A 25,068-nucleotide genomic window follows, 5' to 3' on the forward strand; every position below is an offset into this window, starting at 1 on the left:
TCTCCTTGCTGTGCCCTTCCCAGCTCTGAGCTGCCCTCCTGGGTGCAGATCTGTGCCAGGGCCTCTGGGAGATCCCTGAATGTCCTACGGGGAAGTGCAGAGAGCTGCCACAGCTGAGGAAATGCCGTTGGGTTGGCCAAAGGGGGTTGTGAGTGTCCTTGGCACAAGGGGGTGCTGAGACCTTGCCCAGAGACCTTTGGAGAGGGTGAGACATTCAGGGATCCCTCTGCTCTGGGTTTATGCCAGGGTAACCCAGGAGTGCGATTGTGCTCTGATTGCAGCCAAAGGTGCAAAGCCAGGGCAGTTGGGAACAAGCCCATCCAGCCCCTCACCTTCCCTCAGCCACTGGGAATCCTTTGCCTCTCCCATCTCCCAGTGCCAAACTCTGAGTGCAGCAGGAATGCTGGGGATTTCTGACCTCAGAGACCCAGCAATTATGTGTGGGTAGGAAAACAATTCCCTATATCTTTTCCCTGCTACCCAAGTCCACTAGATGTGGCAGTGCAGATGCTACCAACCCTTTCTGCATTAGAAGTGATTCCCCTGACAAATCCTGAATACCCAGCCTTGTCCCTCTGCCACATGGCCACAAACCCAGGGCAGCAGGGCAGGGATGGCTCCTTGAGAGCCCCCACGCACAGCCCTGGCTGCTCCTGGCACACTCAGCCAGCACAGCTGGAGCTCAGGCAGGGACCTGGGTGAAGGTTTTCCCAGAGCAGGAACAAGGGTGGGTGAGTCCCAGCAGGACAGGCTACAGGGAATGGCCCAGGTTTGGCTCCAAGCAGCCTCTCCTGACTTGTCACTGTCCTTTCTCCATGAACAGGTGCCCATGTGCAGCCACAGCCAATGTCCAACAGCAGCTCCATCAGCCACTTCCTCCTGCTGGCACTGGCAGAGACGCGGCAGCTGCAGCTCCTGCACTTCTGCCTCTTGCTGGGCATCTCCCTGGCTGCCCTCCTGGGCAACGGCCTCATCATCAGCGCCGTAGCCTGCGGCCACCACCTGCACACGCCCATGTTCTTCTTCCTGCTCAACCTGGCCCTCAGCGACCTGGGCTCCATCTGCACCACTGTCCCCAAAGCCATGCACAATTCCCTCTGGGACACCAGCACCATCTCCTACACAGGATGTGCTGCTCAGGTTTTTTTTTTTGTTTTCTGCGCTGCAGCAGAGTATTTCCTGCTGACCATCATGTGCTACGACCGCTACGTGTCCATCTGCAAACCCCTGCACTACGGGACCCTCCTGGGCAGCAGAGCTTGTGCCCACATGGCAGCAGCTGCCTGGGCCAGTGCCTTTCTCAGTGCTCTGCTGCACACGGCCAATACATTTTCCCTGCCCCTGTGCCATGGCAATGTCCTGGGCCAGTTCTTCTGTGAAATCCCCCAGATCCTCAAGCTCTCCTGCTCACAGTCAAACCTCAGAGAACTTGGGCTCATTGCGGTTAGTGGCTGTTTGGTATTTGGCTGTTTTGTGTTCATTGTTTTCTCCTATGTGCAGATCTTCAGGGCTGTGCTGAGGATCCCCTCTGAGCAGGGACGGCACAAAGCCTTTTCCACCTGCCTCCCTCACCTGGCTGTGGTCTCTCTGTTCCTCAGCACTATCATGTTTGCCTACCTGAAGCCCCCCTCGATGTCCTCCCCATCCCTGGATCTGGCCCTGTCAATTCTGTACTCGGTGGTGCCTCCAACCCTGAACCCCCTCATCTACAGCCTGAGGAACCAGGAGCTCAAGGCTGCAGTGAGGAGACTGATGACTGCAGAGTTTTGGAAATATTAAACTGCTGAGCAATTTTGCAAAATAACTTATAATAAAAGTCATCTTTGGTACTTCTTGTTGGTTTCATTTTGCATGTTCTTTTTCTTTGTTTCATTTTTTCAATATTGTCCACAAAGAAATGTCATTGTTTGTGCCATTTCTCATTTTGTTTCTCTCCACATTCCCTGTGGCCACAGACTGTGTCAATGAGGGGCTGCACTCTCGGTGGCTTTAAAGGAACTCAAGGATCTCCCAGCAGAGTTTTCTGCAGAGCTGCCCTTTTGTTGCCTTCTCTGGAGCTGCAGCAGCAATGTCTGTGTGCAGAGCTGGGGGCAGATCAGTGCTGGCACAGCAGCTGTGCCCAGCAGCAGCAGCAGCACTTGGTGTTGCCAGTGCTGCTCCCGTGGCCCTGCCCCGCTGCCCTGGTGGCCCTGGTGTTGCTGCAGGGCCTGAGTGCTCTCGGGGCCGGGCACAGTCCTGGGGGTGGCAGTGCCGGGGCTGCAGCAGGGACAGGCCATGGGCACTGCTGGGGCAGCGCTGACGCCTCAGGCCAGGGCCTGGGGGCTCCAGGCTCCTTGCCCAGGCTCTCTCAAGAACACGGCCAGGCCAATGCTCAGCACAGAAAACCCCCATGAGCAGCCCCAGGCTGGCCGTGGGCAGACTGGGGGCAAACAGCACGGCTGGTGCTCTGCCAGGGCCCTAGGGGAGACGGGAAGGAGCAGCAGAGCAGGGGCTGATCCATCCCCAGTGCGCTGCACAGCCCAGGGCAGCGTCCCAGAGCGTCCTCATGGAGCTGCCAAGAACATCCCCCCTCTGCAGCCCTGGCCTCTCCCCCAGCTCACACAGGTGCCGCATCCTTGCAGGCACAGACACGGCAGCGCTGGCTCAGGAGCCCCTGTTTGCATTGCACACAGCAGGCGGGAGCACCCCCGTGCTGGTGCTGTGGGGACATGAACCTGAGGCAGCACAAATGCCATCAGCCCCTGGGGCCAGGAAGGGCTGGGGGACGCCAGGGAAAGCACTCAGCTTTGTCCTGGCCTCTGCACTCAGCCAGAAAGTTTGTTCCCATCAGCTGGGACTTTCCTGTCCCACTGCAGACGCTGTTGCTCAGAGCCAGGGCTGCCTGGCAGCCACCCCCAAACTGCCCTGAGCATTTCCTTGGCTTCACCTTTGCTTTCTTTACTTTCCCTGGTCCAGATTCCTCTCCTCTTGTGTCCAGTCTGGACTTCCCCTGCTGCATTTCTGGTATAATTTCTCTCTCTGGCCATTTCACACTATGGAGAAAAGCTCCTCCATTTCTGAATCCACCCTTCAGTCCCTGCCAGGCCACTCCTGATCTGTCCTCAGTCTCTTCACAACTGAGCCCAGGCACATCAGCCTCCATATATGTGTTTGGTTCTTGAGGCTTGCAAACCCAGCCTGGGAGATCTCTGGGCCCTCTCCAATGTTTGCAAATGAAAACATTCTGCTCATATCACCAGAGGCCAAGGCCAAGCAGAACTGTCTGTCCTGGCAGCTTCTGTCTGGGAGCAATCCTAGGATAGATGGAATTTTGGCGGCCAAATTCCAGTTTCTGCCACGGTCCCTGGACAAGAAGGTCAGTTCTCTTCTGTAGGAAGGAAGGCACAGAGCCCCAGTGCTTTGGAGGCAGATGAGATGTGACCACCAGAGGCCAAGGCCAGCCAGAGCTGGCAGGATTTTTCTGGCAGATACCCTTGCATACAGGAAACTTTTTAGGGGAAGTACCAATTTTGTCCATGGCTGTCTGAAAAGAGGAACAGTTCTTTTCCATAGCAAGGAAAGCACGGAGCCCCAGTGCTCCAGGAGCTGATGAGAGGCAGCCCTTGGCATTCCAACATCAGCCAGACCTGTCAGGTGGCCCCTGGGAGGCCAAGCCAGCCAGACCTGTTCCATGTTCCCTCGGTTCCATGGGGCCCCACAGTGTCCCAATGGTGCCTTGCTTCCAGGAGGCCCTGAGGTGTCACAATGCCCCCTTGGTGACACGAGGCCCTGAAGGGTCCTCATGGTCTCCATGGTTTCACAAGGCCCCACAGAGTCATGGAGGTCTCTTGGTTCCATGAAGCCCCGCTGTGTCACCATGGCCCCACAGTGTCACAATGGTCTCCATGGTTCCACCAGGTCCTCACAGCGTCACCGTGGTCTCCATAGGAAGGGAACAACCCAGCCCCAGTGTTCCAGGGGTGGATGAGCCGCAGCCAGCAGAGGCCAAGGGCAGCCAGATCAGATGGTGCTGGCAGATTTTGTCCTTGGATATAGGGAATTTTAGAGGTGGAATACCAGTTTCAGACCTGGTTGCGTGGAGGTGAAGGACGGTTCTTTTCCATAGGAAGGAAAGCACGGAACACCGGTGTTTCAGGCCAGATGAAAAGCAGCCATCAGAGGCCAAGGGCAGCCAGACCTCTCTGTTCTGGTATTTTTTTGTCTGAAAGCAACCCTTGGAAATCAGGAATTTTGGAGGTGGAATCGCAATTTTGGCCATTTCTGCATTGGTAAGAAGGATGGTTCTTTTCCATAGGAAGGAAAGCACAGAGCCCAAGTGTTTCAGGGGCAGAAGAGGAGAGAGGTGGCTCCTGGGAGGCCAAGCCAGCCAGAGCTGTTTGTCCTGGCAGCTTTTGTCACTGAGAAATCCTTGGATCTAGGGAATTCTGGAGGAGCATTCCCAACTCTGGCCATGGGCATCTGGTCGAGATGGATGGTTTTTCCCATAGGAAAGAAAAGCACAAAGCCCAGGTGTTTTGGAAGAAGATGAGAGGTGGTCACCATAGGCCAAGAGAGTCAGGCCTGCCTTTGCTGGCACCTTTCATCTGGGGAAATCCTTGGATATTTGAATTTTGAAGGTCTCCTCTGGTTCCACGAGGTCCCCACAGTATCACAACTGACCCATGGTTCCATGAGGTTCCCCAGTGTCACCGTGGTCGCTGTCAGAGGCTGGATGAGATCGATGTCCCGAGACACCTTGGGTTGAGCTGTCAATCAGTCACACAGCTGGGACAGCGCTAACCCAGCTCTGAACGCCCGAGCAATCAGAAGTCCCAGCTGGGGGGAGGCCCACGAAGGCCCAGGGGCTTAAAACCAAGGAGCACAAGGTCAGCCCCTGCTATGGACTCTGCCTTCCCCTGGGGTTTGTGTCTCAGCCACACTGGAACCCCAGGAGCTGGGAGCCACAGGTGTGTCTTTCTGTGGAGCTTCTGTCTTTCTGTCTCTCTCTCTCTTTCCTCTCCTTCTAATGCTCTTTCTATGGAACATTTTTGGGTACCTGAACAACTGAAGTGTTTAAGGCTTTCCAGGCTAAATGGGCTGAGTGAATGAAGTTACTGCTATGACAAGAGTTTTACATTGGATTGGATGTTGTATTAAATGCTTTTCCAAAGTTTCTTGGTCTTTTGTACTTTGCCAGTAAAATTTGTGGGTTCCCGAATGGGCGCTGAGGGGCACTTGGGGATCCTGGAGGGTCTGGGGGACACTTATGGGACAGATGGGGGCGGATACCGGGGTTCTGTGGGGCGCGGGGCATGACGGGAGTTGTAGTCCCAGCCCCAATGGGGCTCTATGGGGCCGCAGAGCATGATGGGAGTTGTAGTCCCAGCCCCAATGGGGCTCTATGGAGACGCAGAGCATGATGGGAGTTGTAGGCAAAAGAAAAGCACACACTCCAGGCACCGCCCCCAAGCCACAATCCCTGGCGCTGATTGGTTGAGGGCTGTGATGGGCGGGAGCCTCAGCAAATGGGAGGCAGTGGAGGAGGGAACAGCCCATTCAACCCCTCCAGTCCCTCCCAGCACAGCCCAGTTCATCCCCAGTACAGCCCAGTACAACCCCAGTGCCCCTCCAGTCCCTCCCAGTACAGCCCAGTCCCTCCCAGTACACCTGAGTTCATTCCCAGGCCCTTCCAGTTCCCCCCAGTGCCATCCACAGTCCGCTCCAGTGTCCCCCAGTCTTCCCCACAGCGTTCCCGCCCATTGCGGGGCAGCGGCGCAGACGGAATGTCCTGCGGCCCAAACCTCCTGCTCCTGCCACACAGCGCCCAGCGCTCTCCCCCTCCTCCTCCTCTCCCAGCACGGCACAAATTCCAGCTCGGAGGAGGCTTCCCCAGAGAGGGCTGCGGCTCCTGCTCCAGCCTGAGTGTCCCTGCAGAGGAACAGGGCATCGCTCAGGCACTTCCACAAGCTCAGGCTTCCCATTCCATGGGGAATCTGGGATGGAAATGGCCTTTTTCAGAAAGACAAATGCAGAGGAGATGGATTAGAAATTATTAGGAAAAAGTGACCCTTCTTCCAGACAAAGTCCACCAAGTCATTGCCTGCATTTCTCCTTTTCAGATTCTTTCAGTCATCTCCTGAGAGGTCCAGTTTGTTCTGCTGCCTTCCATGAACTGATTGAACTCTTAATTTATATCAGTGCATGAGCTGTGGAAGCTTCTAAACTGAATGTAGAAGCAAACTCCCTCTGTCTGCCCATTTTCATCTTCTAGATCACTTCCAAGATGTCCATAGGGATGTTGCAATGATGATCACACAGCTCTCCATTTCTGGCTGCAGGCTCTGCAGATTCTTTCTCTGCATTCAGTCAGGCTTGCATTCCCTGACAATTCCTGGTAGCCCGTCATGGTTTCTTAGGGTAGAACAGTAACAATGAAAACCTCACCAATGGCACAACTGCCCAGCCCACAAGGAAAAGAAAGAACAAGCTGTCAAGTATTTCAAATATTTCTCCTGCTTTGCTGCAAGAGTCGAGCTGCACGCAAGGTGTGGAAAGCCAAGAGAAGCTGCAGCTGGTGGCACATCTTGTCACAGGAGCTGCTCAAAGCTTCCTCGTTCTCCAGGAAAGGTTCTTGGAAAGAGCAAACAGGACTGTGGAGAAGATTCTGGGAAAACTGAAACAGCTTTTAAGGAATGAAATGAAAATGGGAAGAAAAAATCGAAGATGTTTTCCTCCATTTATTTCTATGTTCCTCTTTTCCATCTTGCACTACTTCTCCATCCCATTAATCCAAATGGGTCTCACTTCTAAGATCCATGACATGTCAAGTTTTAGACCCTGTAAAATACCATGAGCTACACACTGTTTGCCTTCCCATGGTTTTTTTTTCGGAAATCATTGCTGGATAGGTAAGTGCAGTGCTTGGGTCAGGTACAAATTCTGCATTCAGGGAATGCGCTCCGAGAGTGTTTGACCCTCAGCAGGGACAATGCACAGCAGCGCCCAAGGGGATTCCTGTGCCCCTGGGCAGGAGTCCAGACTCTGGGTCTGGGCTGAACACGGCAAAGTTCCCGTGTTTGGACAGGCTCAGGGGCTGCCCCGGGGAGCGCGGGGCTGGGCGCGGGGGCGAGCGGGCAACAGACAAACGGACACGGGGACAAACGGCCCCGGAGCTTCAGGTGCTTCAGTTGCAGCAGCAGCAGCAGCAGCAGCAGCGGCAGTGAAAGCAGCGAAAGCAGAGAAAGACGCGGATTTGTCAAGTCCCTCTTGCATCTCCTCTCCCTCTCCCGCTGTCCTGCAGCCTCTCCCGCTCTCCCTTTCCCGCTGTCCCCTCCTCTCCCAGTCTCCCTCTCCCCTGCCGGGCCGGGCCATGCCCCCGACCTGCCCCCGGCCCCGGGCGGGGCTGCCCCGTCCCTGTCCCTGTCCCTGTCCCTGTCCCCGGCCGTCCCGCCGCGGTCTCGCCCCTGCCCGGCTCTGGCCGTGCTGGCGCTGGCGCTGCTGGGCGGGCATCAGTGCCTGGGGCTGGGGCGGCATCGCCGCCCTTTGGCTCCGCCTGGCCCGAGCCCGGCCCCGGCCCCGACGTGGGCTCCAGTCCCGGCCCCGGCCCCGGCTCCTCCCGGGCCCCGCGGAGGACACAGGCGGCGCGGCCGCTGCCGCCGCCTCCGCTGCGGCTTCCCCGGCCCGAGCTCCGCCGCTCGGCAGCGCGGCCGCCGGCCCCGAGCCGCCGCTGTCCCGTTGCCAGCAGAGAACGCCTGGGGATGGCCGGCCCGGGGCGCTCGGGGGGCGCTCGGGGGCCGCTCCTGGCCCCGGGCCGAGCGCTGACAGCCACGTCCCGCCCGCAGGGAAGGCGCAGGAGGCCCTGCAGGAGCGGTACCGGCTGGGTTCGCTGCTGGGCAGCGGCGGCTTCGGCAGCGTCTTCGCGGCCACGCGGCTCTCGGACGGCGCCCCGGTGAGCGGCGGGGCCGGCGGCGGGCGCAGGAGGAGGAGGAGGAGGAGGAGGAGGATGGGGTTGGGACAGGCGGGGGGCGAGCTGAACCCGCTGCTCTCCCTTGCTCGCAGGTGGCCATCAAAAGGGTGCCGCGGGATCGCATCCGGCACTGGGGCGAGCTGGTGAGTGAGCGGGGCCAGCGGCAGAAGCCGGGCCGTGCCGGGCGGGGATGAGCCGGGGCCCGGCAGGGTGGGAGCTGCCGGGAGCCCTGCAGGGAGAGCGGGCGTGGGCTGAGCGGGGCATGCAGAGCATCCCGGGCTGGCTGAGGGCTTCCCCAGCCCCGGCACGGCCTCAGCCCCACTGATGGCATTGCGCTCCTCCCGCAGCCCGACGGCACCAGCGCACCCCTGGAGATCGTGCTGCTGGCCAAGGTGGCCTCTGGCTGCGCTGGTGTCATTCAGCTCCTGGAGTGGCTCCAGCTCCCCGACAGCTTCTTGCTGGTGCTGGAGCGCCCGGAGCGGTGCCAGGACCTGTCGGGTTTCCTGGCGGAGCGGAGGTTCCTGCCGGAGGAGGAGGCGCGGGGGCTGTTCCGCCAGGTGCTGGAGGCCGTGCGGCACTGCACCAGCTGCGGGGTCCTGCACAGGGACATCAAGCCCCAGAACATCCTGCTCGACCTGGCCACCGGGGCAGCTGAAACTGATCGACTTTGGCTGTGGCGCCTTCCTCCAAGACACAGCCTACACCCAGTTTGCAGGTGAGCCCTGCCAGGGGATGCTCCTGGGCATCTCATGGCCCAGCCGGGGTGCAGCACCGGGGCTCCCCCTATTGCAGCTGGGATGGGATTAATGCTGGAGCAAGGTTGATTTGGGTGGGGGTGTGCAGGGGTCCAGCTCCCAGCCCTGCTGACAGCCCTCAGCACCCACTGTGCCCTGGGCTGGGGCTGGAGCTGGGGCAGCCAGCCTGACAAAAACCCCCATGGGGGTAGCAGAGAGGGGGGTCTGACCCCGTGCCCTGGACGGTTTGGTGTGCAGGCGAGGAAGGGCTTGGACTGCTCTGCTCCCCTTGTTTGCCTTGACTTGTTCACATTTTTGGGGGGCTGTGCAGGCAGGGAGTCGAGCGGGTTTCTCCACCACTGGATGAGTTTTTCTTTTGTGTGTCATGGTTGGGCCTTCCCAGGGTTTCTGCTGCCCTCTTCCAGCACCAGTGGCTTCTTTTCCAGCCCCGAGTCTGTACACAAGTCCCAGGTGCTGGCAAGAGGGCAGCGGTCACCCTGTGTGCCACTGGGGCAGCCCCCACATGCCCAGGGGTGCTGGGGCCAGGCTCTGGGAGCAGCAGCATCCCCCTGCTGAACTCTGTCTGTGTTCCACAGGAACCCTGTCCTACAGCCCACCAGAGTGGGTCCACCACCAACGCTACCACGGCGAGGCAGAGACCATCTGGTCCCTGGGCCTCCTGCTGTACCACCTGGTCATGGGCAAGCAGCCGTTCAGGAGGGGCCAGGAGATCATCTGGGGGCGGATCTTGTTCCCACGACGGCTCTCTCAAGGTGGATCCTCATCTCTGGCCACGGGGGCAATACCAGTGCTGGGAGACAGCAGCAGCTCGTGGGCATCCCGCTCTGGCAGCTGCTGAGGAGGTGGCACAAGTCCTGCTCTCCTGCTCTCCTGCAAACAGAGAATCCATGGGGAAGTTCAGGCCCAGCTCTGGGCACACCCAGCATGGCCTGGGCATGGGAACAGGGGGGCAACTTCTCCAACTGACTGGTGATTCCTGGTTTCCCTCCCCAGAGTGCCAGGATGTCATTAAGAGGTGTTTGTCCATGCAGCCCTTGGACAGACCATCCTTAGAAGAGCTTTTCCGTGATCCTTGGGTGCAGGGTGTTCCTCTGCCCTAGAGGATGGGAGAGATCCACGTGCACAGTTGGATCCAGGGGCCTGGCAGGTAACAGCTCCACACATCTCTTGGCAATCAGTGGCAAAGCCAACCAGACAGGTTTTGTGCTGCCTGTAGCTCTGAGCAGGGGTCAGCAGAAGGGAACACGCAGCTCTTGGGCTGGAGCTGAGCTGCAGACCTGGTGTGGGAAGCACTGGTGGCCACCATCCCCCGGGTTTTGCTTGTCCTGGTTCCCTGACAGCTGGGGCCCTGGGCAGAACCCTGACAGCCTGGTCTGGCCCCAGGGAAGGAGAAGGAGCCCCTGCAGAAGCTGCACCAGGTGGGGCTGCTGCTGCTGGAGACACCAAGGACAACCTCAAGGATGACAATCTCTTCCTCGGCCTGGCCAGCTGAAGATGATGGACTTGGATTCTGTCAACTTCTCCAAAGCCAGGCTCCACAGGGAATTTGCAGATGAGTCCACACACAGGGGGGTGCTCCCAGATTTGGGCATTGCACAGCCTGGCTGGGAACCAAAGGTTCCCCCTTTGCTGGGGCGGATGCAGCTGATCCTTCAGTCGGCTGCCAGGCTGCTTTTGGCAGGGCTGGGGGCATGGGCTGGGGTGGGTACGAAATGGGAGTGGGCTCCTGGCCCTGCCAACAGCCCCCAGCACCCACCGTGCCCCGGGCTGGGGCTGGGGCTGGGGCAGCCAGCCCGACACAAACAAACCCCCATGGTGGGAGCAGAGCTGGGACTCCAGAACCTGTGCAGGGGCTGCTTTGCTTTGCAGGCAAGGAAGGGCTTGGGCTGCTCCACTGCCCTTGTTTGCTTTGGGATCACCGTTATTTTGGGGGCAGTGCAGGGGGAAGGGAGAAAGCCTGGGCTTTCCCTCATCTGTAGGTGGGTTTTTCCCCGTCATGCAGGGGTTGGGCCTTCCTCAAGCCCCTGACAGAGATTAGATTTTTGACCTTTTTTCTTGTTCCCCTTTTCGTCTCCAATCTATTTTCAACCATGTGTTGTGTGTTTTTCTAGAGGAAGCGTTCCAGGTGGGGTCCAGTCTGGATGGGGAAGTGCTTGGGAGCAGCTGCGGCGTGGATGGGCCGTGCCCTTGGAGAAGGCTGAGGACATCGTTTGGGACCAGCTTTTCTTCCAGCGGTGGATGGCGTCAGGTGGGTCCCGTCTGCTTGGCATGGTGGGATCAGAGCTTTGGGGAGATGGCAGCGAGCACAGGAGCATCCTGCTCTGGGCAGCTGCTGAGGGCTGGATGTGCCGTGGCTGGCTGCAGGCTGGGCACATGTCCTGCCCTCCTGCTCTGCTGCTAAAGGCAGCAGTGATGGGCAGCTCTGGGCACCGCTCTGGGCACGGCCAGCATGGCCTGGGCACCGCGGGCGGCTGGGACAAGGGGACAGGAGCCTTCAGCTGACGGGCGCTTTCTGCTTTCTCTCCTTGCAGCCGGGCTCTGCGGGTGCTGAGGCTGCTCTGGGCTCTGCCAGGGCTCTGCTGGAGCTCAGCACTGGGCCAGAATCAGCCAAAGAAGAAATGGTGTGCCCTGCAGCACCGCCTTGCTTGAGCATTTCAGCAACACAGCTCAAGTCTGCAGAGTGTACACCTCCCAGGGAAAACATGCCACCACCCAAAAAATAAACTTGTTCAATAGCTTCTGAAATTAAATCAATCTGGGATGACCCCAAATGACATTTTGCAGCTTGCTCAAGCTGTAGCTCAGCCCTTCTCCGAACAGTTCTCTCTCCCACCTGCCTTTTACTTCCCAACTGCTCCCTCTTTTCCCCCAGTGAGTTCCCAGCCCATGGCAGTCTCCATCACACTGCTGCCTTCCTTGGTGCCCCTCACCACGAGGAAGGCCGAGCCCCAGGCTTAGGGACTCATCCTGTCACTAGTTGATGAGCAGCAATGTCTCAGGGGTCCAGTGGGATTTTAGTGTCCTTCAGAGCTGCTCTCCAGCCCTCAGCTCTCTTCACTGCTGAGCTCCCACTCCCTTTTCCTCGTCCTTGCAGCAGGATGAGCTCTGTGAATCCCCTTGAGCCTCCCCACTCTTCCCAGCCCATGCACCCACCTCAGTTAGGCTGAAGCTGCAGCTTCTCTGTCTCCTCTGGCACACCAGTCCAGTGCCCTGTGCGGGGAGCCCCAGCCCCAGAGCATAGCACTCAGCAGTGCAGTCTGGGCTGGACCAGCTGCCCTGCAGCCCTGGCTTGGCTCTTGGTGGCAAGGGAATGCTCCCTGTTTGCAGCTGTCCCTGCAGGATGGCCCCAGGGCAGAGCCCAGCCGGGCTCCCACTGCAGCCCCTGAAGCTTGGGGCAGGCAGTGGTGCCAGAGCTGAGGTTCACGGGGAGCACCCGCAGCTGTGGCTTGAGTCAGTGTTGGCAAATGTTGTGTTCTCATCTCCTGCAGCCTGTGGGGAAAGCAACCTGTGCTGCCAGGCCTGTGTGTGCCAGGGGCTCTTGGATGTCTCTGTACCCATGGACAGAAGGCTCTGTGTGTGCCAGGGCCTCTTGGATGTCTCTGTACCCATGGACAGAAGGCTCTGTGTGTGCCAGGGGCTCTTGGATGTCTCTGTACCCATGGACAGAAGGCTCTGTGTGTGCCAGGGGCTCTTGGATGTCTCTGTACCCATGGACAGAAGGCCCTGTCTGTGCCAGGGTTTCCAGATTGTCTCTGTAGCCATGGGTATGGAATAGCATGGACAGTGACAGTGTCAGTCACGTTGCTTGCACGCTCCTTCCTTTGCATACAAGACACATCCATGCACACCCCCATGCACAGATACATTAAAAGGACAGGGAGGGAGAGAGATTTCCCACAGAGCTCCAACTTTGGCATAACTCACCGTTTAGCTGCTGGCCAGGGGATTTTTTCCCGAGCTCTGTATGAGAAGGTGTCCAGGAGGTAAAGGAGCAGCATTTAGAAGCAGTTTCAGGATTTCTAGGCAGGCAGTGGAGCTGACAACCATCCATGTAACTCGCCGTATTCATCGGGATGCGCTGCTGGTTCTTTAGGATTATGGCCCAACGGAGATATAAGACTTGGAAAAATCCCAGCTCTCTGTGGATTTGTGCAAAGGGGGAGCAGCAGAAACACTTTGTGTCTGCTCTGGGGACACAAGGTCCAAGGAGCTGCGGTGGCAGAGGGTGACCTGGGCTGGTGGCAGGTGAAGTCCTGGTTCATGACATCCCAGAGTGGCACAGGACAAAGCTCCAAGCACCCCCAACCCCACTGATGAAGTCTTTCTGATGCTGCACATCCTACAGGAAAAGCTGCTGTCACACAATGCACTGGGATTTGTAAGTTTCATTTTCAATACTTTAGGTCCAATTTTCAAACTGTAATATCTTTGCCATCAAGACACAGTTGTGCACAATCCATCTCTCATCCTCCTATTGCTTCAACTCCAATTTAAAAACAAATCTTAATATTGGAAACAAAACCGAAAATCTTTAGAAAAAGGATGCTGAGGTCACTCTGTAAGATGGATCCAGGCCATCAGAACATGCCCCAAGTAAATGAGTTCTCCTTTTAAAAAGATCAGTTACCTCTTAATCCAAAGTTACAGAAGATTTTCACTAGACATTTTTTCTTGTTTTTCTCTTTCATATTTTTCTCATTTTTTCCTTTCTTTTTTTCTTTTTTCTTTTTGAGCAGATAACACATCCTGAAAAAGAAATGTACAGCAAATTAGATACATTTCTGATAAACAATGAAAATATTTGCTCCTCTGTTTACTTTTCTCTGGATACCCTGATGTAAAAAATCTAGCAGATATGAGCAGAGGTGTAAAGTGTTTGCTTTGCACTAAGCTGGAGTTCAGCACTGCTGACATCCTGATCCAGCCAAGAGTTGCAGAATTCTTTTGCACATCTCGAGCCATGTGTTTGCAGGCACAGCACCTGCAGTGCTGACACACCCGTGCACGTGAATAACTCTGTTACTCCCTCCAGAATTTGGGCTGTGCCCCAGAACGAGGTGCTCCAGCCCTTTGCTCCTGATTCCCATGGGGAGCAGCTCCCTTCCCTCTGGCTGAGCTGCTCAGGCAGAGCCCGGCAGCTCCTGGCCCTGCAGGGCTGAGGCTTTTCCCGTTGCTGGGCACAGACTGATGGAGCAGCACTGCTGAACACGGGCACACAGAGGGACCAGCAGCAGCTGCCTTTGGCCACCTGAGGCTCCAAGGCCCAAACTCGGAGCAGACAGGGCTGGAAGAGACTCGCAGGCTCCCTGCTGGCTCTGCTGCCCACCTTGTGCCCACCTGGGAGCCCCCAGGGCCAGCAGGGACTTGAGATGGCAGCCCTGGGCTCCTGGAGGTTGTGCAAGGAACGCAGCTGGGGACTCCCTGTCCATGGGCAGCTTCCAGATGGAAAAGGCTGCTGTGCCCAGGCAGCTCCAAGGGCAGAGAAAGGAGGGTCTCGACCACGGGATCTGTGCCAGTCCCACAGTCCTGGGCAGCAGCCACCGAGCCCTGGGGGAGCAGAGGGCACAGCAAGAGGGACAAAAGCAGGCAAGGTCAGAGACTGGAGAGAGCCAGAGCTGGGAGCAGGAACAGCTGCTCCATTGCACTCTTGGAGAAAGCTCTTGGCTGGTTCAAAGCGCTGAAAGGCGTGAAGGGCAGAGAGGAGGCCACAGCAAACAATGCTCCTGTTTCCACAGCCTCCCCTCTCCGTGTCCCAGAAGGAATTGGATGGACTGTGTTCTTCTCTCCGAGTCATCTGGTTCAGCACGAGCAGCTGAGCACCAGGAGCTGAAGGAGCTGAAGCCTCAGGCCACAAGAGCTGGGCCAGAGGAGACTTTCTGAGCAAATGAATGCTGCTAACATGGGCCTGGCTGAATGCAGCAGATGGAATCATGGAATCACAGAATCCTTTCTGTTGGGAAAGTCCTCTGAGCTCATCCAGTCCAGCCGGTCACGCAGCAGTGTCGAGCCCAGCACTAAACCACGTCCCTGAAGTGCCAAGGCCGGGACAACAGCCCTGAGTGAGGCCTGAACAACAGGCCCTGAGCCAAAGGTGGCCTCTGGATGAACCTTCCAGCCAAAGGTTATCTTTGGATCTGCTCACTAATGAAATATGCATGGTCATTAGCACTGTGATAGATGTATCCACTCATTAGTGAAACATGTATTGACCTTTCTGTGTTTAGAAGCCTGACAAGGCCATGAAATCCGACATCTGGCCTTGTTTGGGGCTGAATGGTCAAAGTCACCTCCCTTGGTTCCTCCTGGGGCCCTGGCCAGGCTTTGGGAGGAAGCCAAGAGGAGGATGGAAGCAGATGTTCCCGCACCAGAAGTGCTGTCAGTTTGTTCATTCAGCACTGTCAGAGCTGGGCCCTCTCACAACGGGGCTGGAGCCTCACCTGTGGCTGGAGGCACCTGCAGGAATTGCCAGTGCCCAGGAGTGGCTCTGCAGCCCTTGGCTGTGACAGCTTCCCCAGCTGCTGTGTGGATCTGGGGGATGGTAAAGCCTGAGGGTAACTGGGGCTGGATCTTTCTTAATCACTGCTGCAGTCTTTGGTGGTGATGGTTGGGTGCATTGCTGAGCTGCTCCTTTTGTGATTCTTTGCTGCTTTGAGCTACAGTCAATGACACTGATTCCTTCAGTTGGTGTCTGTGTCTTTGGTGCTGACCCTGCCCACTGGTGAAACAAAACTGGCACAGTCTGGCCAGATCACCACAAAATGTCACTTTTTAAATGTAAATGTAAGGAATCAGTCCCATCAGAAATTCCCAGATGGGAAGCCCTTCCCTGGAGTTCCCTGGCTCTGGAGTGGGCTGAGGTGGGAGCACCGTGTGAGCAGTGGGGCAGTCGGTTAAAAGAGGCTGAACCCCTGGATGTCTTAAAATGCATCCAAAAATGGCATATGGGAAAAGGAAAAGAATTGTGGGTTTGGGAAGATGGGGATGGATTTTGTTAACAGCACATTGGAAACAGCACCAACAGAAAGAAAAATTTGTTGGAACATCCCCATATGGAGCGACAGAAGAAGGTTTAAATCATGAACTCGGGTTCATTTGTGCAAGTGATATAATAATAATAATAAAAATAATAATAAATTAATAATAGTAGTTACATATAATATAACCCAATAATCTATATTGATACCTGTATAATTAAAAATTGATAATGTGAAATAATGCTGACAATGCTAATATGTCAGCTTTGGCTGCTCACTGTGACACTGAATACCCTACAGAAAAGGACTGGCCAAGACCCAGCTGTCAGTGGTAAACTCTGCAAGATTGCATACAATGAATAAAGGAGGAAGGGATGAAATTGGTTATTTTTATAGGATTTGCTGATACTGTGGTGCAGAATGCTTTGTCTGTTATGTGAGAAATACGGTGATTAAGGCTGCTGGGTTTTTCATGTCCCAGGCAATCCACAAGCTGCAGGATTGGTTGAACGGGTGAAGGGGTTGTTAAAAGAGCAGTTGGAAGAATGAGGAATGGGAACCTGTCCCCATGGAGAAGCCATCTCCCAGATGTGCTCCATGCCCTTAGCAATGGCCCCCTGGGGAAATGGAAACCCCCTGGCTGTGCACGGCTGCTCCCAATTTGCAAATACAGCCATGGACAGTGAGACTTGGAGTGCCTGGGAAATTGTTCTGGCTGTGATGGCCCTGGCAGGGCCAGCCCAGAGGCTGCAGGGCTGGACCTTCATGCACTGGAATTAGTTAGGATAAATCAGAAGCTAATGAGAGTTAACAACGCAGAAACAGGAATCCAGATTCCTCCAGGACACCTTGGTTTGATAACTGCTCACTGGAGGAACTGATGCAGATTATCAAGGAGAAATTGAAGGAATTGTGTTAAACAATAGTGAACAAGATTGGATTATTCAACCCCATGACAGGGTAGCACAATTATTGATATTGTCAGTTTTTAAAACAATTGGGGAAAAAAGGAGATGCACCTCAAATCACTGTTGTTGGTGGAGATAAAGGGTTTGGATCCAACAGTGCTAATAAAGGAGCCAGAGTGTGGGTCCAGAGGCCAAAAGGCCCTCCCGAGGCAGCTGAAGGAACAGCTCCTGGGAAAGACAGCAGTGTTTGAATCCTGAAACCTGGGCAGGAACGATGGGAATGTGTCCCTGCAGCCAAGTGCTCTGTGTGAGAACAAGTAGATATTACAGGAGATTGTTTTACACATCCTGCCAGACCAAATCTCCCTGTTTGCCCCAGGGAAAACTCGTGACCTGGACTCCATCTAGGATGGAGCCAGGGCCAGGCTCTTGCACTGCCCCAGGTGTATCCCTTGAAGGCCTTTTAATAAACACCTGCTTTATTCCTTTAGCACTGTCTAGCTCTGTTCTAGGTGGCCTCTCAAGGCATCACCACCAAACCAGGGGAACACGGACCAGGCCTGGCTGGCTGGGCCTCCTGGGGACCACCTGCCCACCTTGGCATGTCGAGGGCTGCTTCTCACCTGCCCTGAAGCACTGGGGCTCTGGGCTTTCCTTCCACACTTTCTCAGTTGTGTCCCTGGCAGGGATCTCTTCAAAGTACAAGAAACTTCAGTGTTTCAATGTAACTGAGTTCTTGAGGGTTTTGTGACATCACTGAGGGAGTTGTGACATCACAGAGCTGGCTGTGATGTCACAGAGTAGGGTGTGAGGCCACAGAGCAGACTCTGCCATCATAGAGGGTGGCTTTGTGGCATCAGAGAGTGGCTTGTGAAATCACCGGGTGGCTGTGTAACATCATAGAGCAGGCTGTGACATCACAGAACAGACTGTGACTTGCAGGGTGACTTTGTGACATCACAGACTTCTGTGACATCAGAGCACTGCGGTATGACATCACGTTGTGACATCATAGAGCTGGTGCTGTGACATCACAGAGATGGCTCTGTGACATCACAGGGGCAGTGTGACATCATAAGGGCAATGTGACATCACACAGGCTCTGTGACATCACAGGGGCAGTATGACATCATAGGCACTGTTTGACATCATAGGGGCAGTGTGACATCACACTTGCTGTGTGACATCACAGAGACAGTGTGACATCACAGGGCAGTGTGACATCACAGAGATAGCTATGTGACGTCACAAGGGCACTATGACATCACAGAGTGGGCTGTGTGATGTCACAGAGATGGCTATGTGACATCATAGTGATAGTTGTGTGACATCACAGGGTTTTGTGACATCACAGAGATGGCTCTGTGACATCACAGGGGCAGTGTGACATCATAGGGGCAGTATGACATCACAGAGTGGGCTATGTGATGTCACAGAGATGGCTCTGTGACATCACAGTGATGGTTGTGTGACATCACAGCCATCGTTGTGTGACATCACAGGGCTGTGTGACATCATAGGGGCAGTGTGACATCATAGAGGCAGTGTGACATCACAGAGATAGCTGTGTGACATCACAAAGGCAGTGTGACATCATAGGGGCTGTGTGACATCACAGCGATCGTTGTGTGACATCACAGGGGCTGTGTGAGGTCACTGGGGAGGTCACTCCTCCCCAGCCCCCCCTCACAGTTCCCCCAGAGAAGTCCAACGCTGCTCGTGCACAGCGGGGTCCCCTGTCCCCCCGGGTCCCCCCGCCCCCGGCGCCGCAGCCTCCCCCAGAGGATGTTCCACGAGATCGACCCCAGAGCCTGACACGGGGATGGGGGACGGGGCCGTGGGGGGTGGGACAGGGGCACAGGGACCCCCCGGCAGCGTCCCCGTGTCCCCCAGGGCCAGAGCCTGGGCCAGGGCTCCTTCACCCTGTTACCAACGAGGGCTTGAGAGCGCTGAAAAAATCCCCAGCAAGGGAGCAGCAAAACCCAGATTTAATATTAAGCGACAGCACCACAAAGTTCCTTGGCCAGAGTCACTCTGCTCCTGAGTGGAACTTCAGGCACACCAAGGAAACAAAGGAACAACAAAACCAAACAAAATCCAGGCAATCAGACCAGAAATTAGCCAATAACTGAGGCTTCCCTTCCTCTGGAAAAGAACTGTCCTTCTCGGTCAGGCACCCATGGCCACAATCGGGATTTCACCTCCAACATTGCCTGTTGTGACAGACTGGAGGAGATTGTTGGCTGGAGACATTTCCTGTGTGGGGGAGGAAGGGGCAGGTCCAGCCTTGCCCTGCCCTGGAACCCCAGCCCTGCCCTGCCCTGGAACCCCAATCCCCCCAGAGCCTCTATCCCAGCCCAGCAGTGGCTGCCAGTGCCTGGCACAGCACAGGCAATGCTCCACAGCCACCTCTGGAGCCCCAGCCCAGCTCCTGAGTGACCAAATGACCCCAAGTCCCACCTGGGGGATGGGCCCAGGAAGACCAAGGGGTATTTAAGGCTGACCACAAGGCAAGCACACATCTGGACCCTACTTCCTCTTGAAATTTCCATCTGAACAATGCTGGAATCCAGGAGATGGTAGCTCTGTGTGTGCTTCTCTAAAATTTTTTTGCCTATCTTTCTCTCTTCTACTTCCATCCACTTGCAAATGTTGATTAACTTAAAATTAAACAGGCATAGAGTTTGTCAAGTTGAATGGGCCAAGTTAATGCATTGAAAACTGTTTTTTGTTCATTGAATATCATATTAAACCTTTTGCCAAACTTTCTCTGATTTTCTGAAGTTCCCAGTAAAGGCTGTTTTGTTGTCTGGAGCTCCTGAGAATCCCTTGTGGGTATTTCTCCACTGCATTCAACACAGAGTACACAAACAATTGTAATTCCTTATAAATGTCTCCCTTGAGTGAGTTTTTTAGTGGATGGGGCTCAGGGCTTGTGTGTCCTGCTTGGCACAGCCCAGGCAGGGCTTTCACAGCCCCATCCCACACTCCATTTCCCAGCTGGAGCCGCTGCTGCCTCTGAGTTCTGCTGCCCCAGCCCCAGGGACGCTCTCCTTGTCTGCCCATTCCCCCACGGTCTCTGGGCAGGGATGGCCTCAGTGGGGGCTGCTGACATCCTCAGCACCTTGGAGGCTGCTGCTGAATTTTACTGCTCCAGAGGCTTCTCCAGCCTTCAGCTCTTCAGTTCAGGAATTCAGTGCCCCAGGGCTCATTAACGTTCAGAACATCTTGACAAGCCAAGCCTCCGGGAATAATGTAATTTAATTTTCAAATCTTTTGTGGTTAATTAGACAGATTTCAGAAGTGTATTCAAGGTGAATGTATTTTTTTTTCAAAATAGTGAGAAAAAAATATTAGGTCCTGTTTAGATTTTTTTTTCTCCTAATACGTTGATATGTGCAAACTCTGATTGACATTGAATCCAGGAACCTCCTCATGCAGTTTGAACAGATATGAAAATCAAGACCCTTTATGGCTGACAATCAATCAGACTCTGTCCCTACCCCCACCCCACCATTTCCCCCATCCAAGCCCTGGGTAGGGATGGCCTCAGTGGGGGCTGCTGACATCCTCAGCACCTTGGAGGCTGCTGCTGAATTTTACTGCTCCAGAGGCTTCTTCAGCCTTCAGCTCTTCAGTTCAGGAATTCAGTGCCCCAGGGCTCGTTAACATTCAGAACATCTTAACAAGACAAACCTCTGGGAATAATTTAAGTTTTCAAATCTTTTGTGGTTAATTAGACAGATTTCAGAAGCCTATTGCAAGTGAATACACTATATTTAAAAAGACAGTGAGAAAGATTTTTTAAGTCCTGTATAGTTTTTTTTTTTACTGTTAATACATTGATAAGTGCAATCTCCAATGGACAGTGAATCCAAGAACCTCCTCATGCAGTTGGATTAGATATGGAAATCAAGACCCTTCATGGCTGACAATCAATCAGACTCTGTCCCTACCCCCACCCCACCATTGCCCCCATCCAAGCCCTGGCACTCAGAGCAGCCTTGTGCAAATCTGAGCTCCCTCCAGCCCAGGCTGCACCTGCAGCTTTCAGCTCCTTGGCTCCAACTCCCACCTGCTTTCCCTGGAGAAGGAGCTGCCCGAGACACAGAGGGATATTCATTTCTTGTCAGCCAACAAAGCCAAGGGAAGGCACAGCTCCATCCAATGCAAAAGTCATTCTTCTCCCTGGCTGTGCCCTGCCCCTGATCCCCACAGCCTGTCCTGTTCCCTTCATCCCTCCTTTGCCAGGCACTTTGTGGGACAAGGCAGCTCTGCTCTGGGGATGGAGGGAGCTCCAAGTGCAGCCACTGGAGCGGGAACCACAACTCATCAGGTTTGTGTCCTTTGAGGGACCAGGAACTGGTGAGACTCAGAGGCACAGAAAGTTTCTCTTCACGGCAAACATAAAAACTCTGAATATGATAACATTTAAGAAACATCAAAACCCTTTCTTGAACTCTTTGTGACATCCCAGCAATATCTGACAGGTCCACCATCCACAAGGCTTTGCCATACAGGAAGGATTTTAGACAAACACAGAAGAAGAGGTGCTATAAAAGATAAAAATGGAAATAGGATGCTGGCTAAGGTGTTATTTAAAGTTCTGAAAGATTGGGCAACTCCCTGAAGCTGAAAGCATGAAGCCACTCAAGGGAGATGCATTGGGATGACCAGAGAGCAGCTGCAGGAAGAAATCTGGGAGAAATGGGAAGGACATAGAACCAGCAGCTGTAAATGAAGAGATGTCCTTACACATAGCCATTTAACTAGAGAGCTGGAAACACCTGAAGCAAGAGGGTCATGAAATATTAGAAAGAATGTTGGTGGCAAAGGTAAGGGGGAAGATGAGTATTTCTTCTCCTGCCATCAGTAGAAGAATCCAGTAGATAGAAGAAAATCGTATTCCTGTTGGGAAAACTTTGCCATCTCTTAAAAGTACTCAAGTGACCCAGATAATAAAAATGTTATTGCTTTGCATATTATGAAATGTACAAGTACTAACACCTGTGCCCCTTTCCAGGCAGACATCAGCTGTGTGCCCACGAACAGGCAGTGCCACTTGTGCCCTGAGGTGCCCAGCTGGGATTGAATCTCTCAGAGAGGAGCTGAGGGAGAGCAGAGCACCTTGCAAGCTGCAGGTCCCTGCCAGCCCCGCAGGGCTCCTGTGCCATCAACATCTGCTCTGCTCCAGGCTGAAACAGGGCCCAGCACGGTGCCGGGATCATCAGAGAGCTGAGGTGTGTGCTGGAATTCCATGCCCTCGCCATGGCGCAGCAGCCCTGCATTTCCCTGCTCCAGCCTTGGTCTCCAGCACAGCCATGGAGGCTCTTTGGGCTCCTGAGTGTTGCTGCAGCCCCCAAGGGCAGCTGAGCTCTGCCTTTGGCACAGTCAGCCCTGGCCAGCGCAGGCCACGCTCAGCAATTCCTTGTCTGTGCCCGGCCTTGCTGCCAGCCCCGGCAGCGGCTGCGTGGCCCCTTGGTGGCCCTGTGCTGGCCCAGCCATGGTGCCACAGCCCCTGTGCAGGCCCAGCCCAGGACAGGAGCATTGCGGCTGGGAACGGCCCCTGTGCCGTGGTGTCCACGGCAGCCTTGGGGCTCTGTGCCCCATGGCCTCCCTGCTGGGCAGCCTCTGCCAGCTCCTGCCCAGCCCGTGGCACCTGTGGGGCTGCACAGACAGCCCTGCCCCGGGCTCTGCCGGCCTCTGGGCCAGCAGAGAGGCCGGCCAGGGCTGGCCATGGCCGGGAACAGGCCCTGAGCCCCGCAGCAGGATGGAGCTGGGCCACAGCCAAACTCAGCCCAGGCCAAAGCTGGGCTCAGCAGCCAGGGCTGCCAAGGGCTGGGGACAGAGGCTGGCGCTGACAAATGTCCTGGGCCCCCTCCCTGCTGTGTCCATGCCCCCAAGGGCACAGAGCAGCCTCCTCTCTCGGGCACTTGCCTGTTTTCAATGCCTTGCACAGGCGCTGGCCCTGCCCCACAAGGCCTGGGCTGAGTCCTGCCCCTGCACGCTCAGCCAGGCTGAGATGGACACTGATGGTTTCTGGGCCAGGCTCTCGGAGCCCAGCCCAGCTCCCTGCAAGCTCTGCCAGCTGCCCTGAGCTCTGTGCAGCACCAAGGGCCTCTCCCCAGCACAGCCCAGCCGGCTCTGGCCCCACAGCTCTGCTCAGGCCAGGCTGCTCTGGCCACTGGCCCCACGGCCTCAGCCCCTGCCAAGGGCACAGCAGCAGCTGCAGCTCAGCCAGGACTCAGCCCCAGCCATGGGGGAAGGGGCTTGCCCAAGGCACAAGGAGCCTCCCTGGCTGCCCTGCTCCCCTCGGCCTCAGCTGCTGAGAGCTCTGCAGCCCCTGCTGCCATCCCATCTGCCCAGGCCAGCACAAGAGCCCCGGCCTTGGGGCCCTCCAGAGCTGCTCCTGCTCCAGGCCCAGGGCCCATCCCAGAGCTGGGGCAGCCACAAAGCTCTGCCCATTTCTGCTCATTGCTGCTCTGATGGGGATGGATCCTCAGCCCCTTGGAGCTTGCTGATGAATTTTCCTACTCCAGAGGCCTCTTCTTTCTTAAGCTCTTCAGTTCAGGAATTCCGTGAAAAAGGCTCATAAACGTTTGTTCAAAACATCCAAACAAGAAAAACCCCTGGGAATAATTCTAGTCCTCAATTCTTCTGTGGTTAATTAGACTGATTTCAGAAGTGAATTCAAAGTGAATATACTATATTGGAACCAGTGCAAAGAGAACTGTTTTGTCCTGTTTTCTTTTCCTGTTTATAGTTTGATGTCAGCAATGTCCAATTGATATTGACCCCCAGCACCTTCTAATGCAGTCTGAACAGGTATGAAAATGAAGACCCTTCATGGCTGACAATCAATAACACTTTGTCCCCACCCCGTCCCCACCATTTCCCTCATCCAAGCCCTGGCACTCCTATGGATCAGGAATGGTGTGGCCAGCAGGAGCAGGGCAGTGATTCTTCCCCTGTGCTGGGCACTGGTTGGGCAGCACCTCGAGTTCTGTGTCCAGTTCTGGTCCCCGAATTTAGGAAGGACATGGAGGGGCTGGAGCATGTCCAGAGAAGGGCAACAAGGCTGGTGAGGGGTCTGGAGCACAGATCCTGTGAGGAGCGGCTGAGGGATCTGGGGTTGTTGATCCTGGAGAAGAGGAGGCTCAGGGGAGACAAGGCGGTGTCAGGGCACAGGTTGGATTTGATGATCTCCAAGGTCTTTTGTAGCCTGGCTGGTTCTGTGATTCTCTGAAACCACCCTTGGAGCAGTTGCAGGAGGAGCCCTGGGCCTCCTCTTCAGAAGCTGCAGCAGCCCAGGTCCCTCAGCTTCTCCTCACAGTCCCAAAGCCCATCCTGTCAGTCCTGCAGAGCCCCTGCAGCTCCTCCTCCTTGCCCAGAACAGGGAGCCCCACAGGCAGACACAGCAGCCCAGATGTGCCCCCCTGGTCTGGGCTGCCTCTGGCAAGGGAGCAGCATGAGGCACTGCAGGAGCCTGCAGACAATTCCTGCAGCACTTGTGGGATGATCCTGCTCCACAAGGGACGTTCCCATGGTGCCAAGTCAGGAACTGCAATGGGGAGTGGGGCCAGAGAGGAAAGGGCAAACAGGGATGGGCTGTGTGCAGGGCAGGGAACAGGGCTGGGCAAGAGGAAGAAACTTGTAGCAGGAAGAGTAAAGAAAGCAGAGGTGAAGCCAAGGAAATGCTCAGGGCAGTTTGGGGGTGGCTGCCAGGCAGCCCTGGCTCTGAGCAACAGCGTCTGCAGTGGGACAGGAAAGTCCCAGCTGATGGGAACAAACTTTCTGGCTGAGTGCAGAGGCCAGGACAAAGCTGAGTGGTTTCCCTGGCGTCCCCCAGCCATTCCTGGCCCCAGGGGCTGATGGCATTTGTGCTCCCTCACGTCCATGCCCCCACACCACAACTCTGGGGCTCCTCATGGGGGTTTTCTGTGCTGAGCATTGGCCTGGCCGTGTTCTTGAGAGAGCCTGGGCAAGGAGCCTGGAGCCCCCAGGCCCTGGCCTGAGGCCTCAGCGCTGCCCCAGCAGTGCCCATGGCCTGTCCCTGCTGCAGCCCCGGCACTGCCACCCCCAGGACTGTGCCCGGCTCCGAGAGCACTCAGGCCCTGCAGCAACACCAGGGCCACCAGGGCAGCGGGGCAGGGCCACGGGAGCAGCATTGGCAACACCAAGTGCTGCTGCTGCTGCTGGGCACAGCTGCTGTGCCAGCACTGATCTGCCCCCAGCTCTGCACACAGACATTGCTGCTGCAGCTCCAGAGAAGGCAACAAAAGGGCATCTCTGCAGAAATCTGTGCTGGGAGATCCTTGAGTTCCTTTAAAGGCAATGAGAGTGCAGCCCCTCATTGACACAGTCTGTGGGCACAGGGAAGGTGGAGAGAAACAGTATGAGAAATGGCACAAACAATGACATTTCTTTGATGACTATATTGAAAAAGTGAAACAAAGAAAAAGAACCTGCAAAATGAAACCAACTAG

The 25,068-nt window shown here is 55.6% G+C and overlaps 1 protein-coding gene and 2 pseudogenes across 1 annotated transcript; 2 read left to right on the forward strand and 1 right to left on the reverse strand.

Annotated features, from left to right (window-relative positions):
- The window catches only part of LOC128820667 (uncharacterized), a 2,212,279-nt pseudogene that overhangs the window by 1,019,971 nt on the left and 1,167,240 nt on the right, over positions 1-25,068 (forward strand).
- The window catches only part of LOC128820669 (uncharacterized), a 1,091,286-nt pseudogene that overhangs the window by 19,571 nt on the left and 1,046,647 nt on the right, over positions 1-25,068 (reverse strand).
- On the forward strand, positions 4,670-10,767 carry LOC128820645 (serine/threonine-protein kinase pim-1-like). The gene is given in 8 exon segments (XM_054001448.1): positions 4,670-4,699; positions 7,280-7,927; positions 8,038-8,088; positions 8,293-8,589; positions 8,591-8,660; positions 9,276-9,452; positions 9,694-9,847; positions 10,084-10,767. Coding segments are annotated over 7 exon segments (1,380 nt in total). The 3' UTR covers positions 9,801-9,847; positions 10,084-10,767.

This window comes from Vidua macroura, chromosome 30 (assembly GCF_024509145.1).
Source record: "Vidua macroura isolate BioBank_ID:100142 chromosome 30, ASM2450914v1, whole genome shotgun sequence".
Classification (NCBI taxonomy): Eukaryota; Metazoa; Chordata; class Aves; order Passeriformes; family Viduidae; genus Vidua; species Vidua macroura.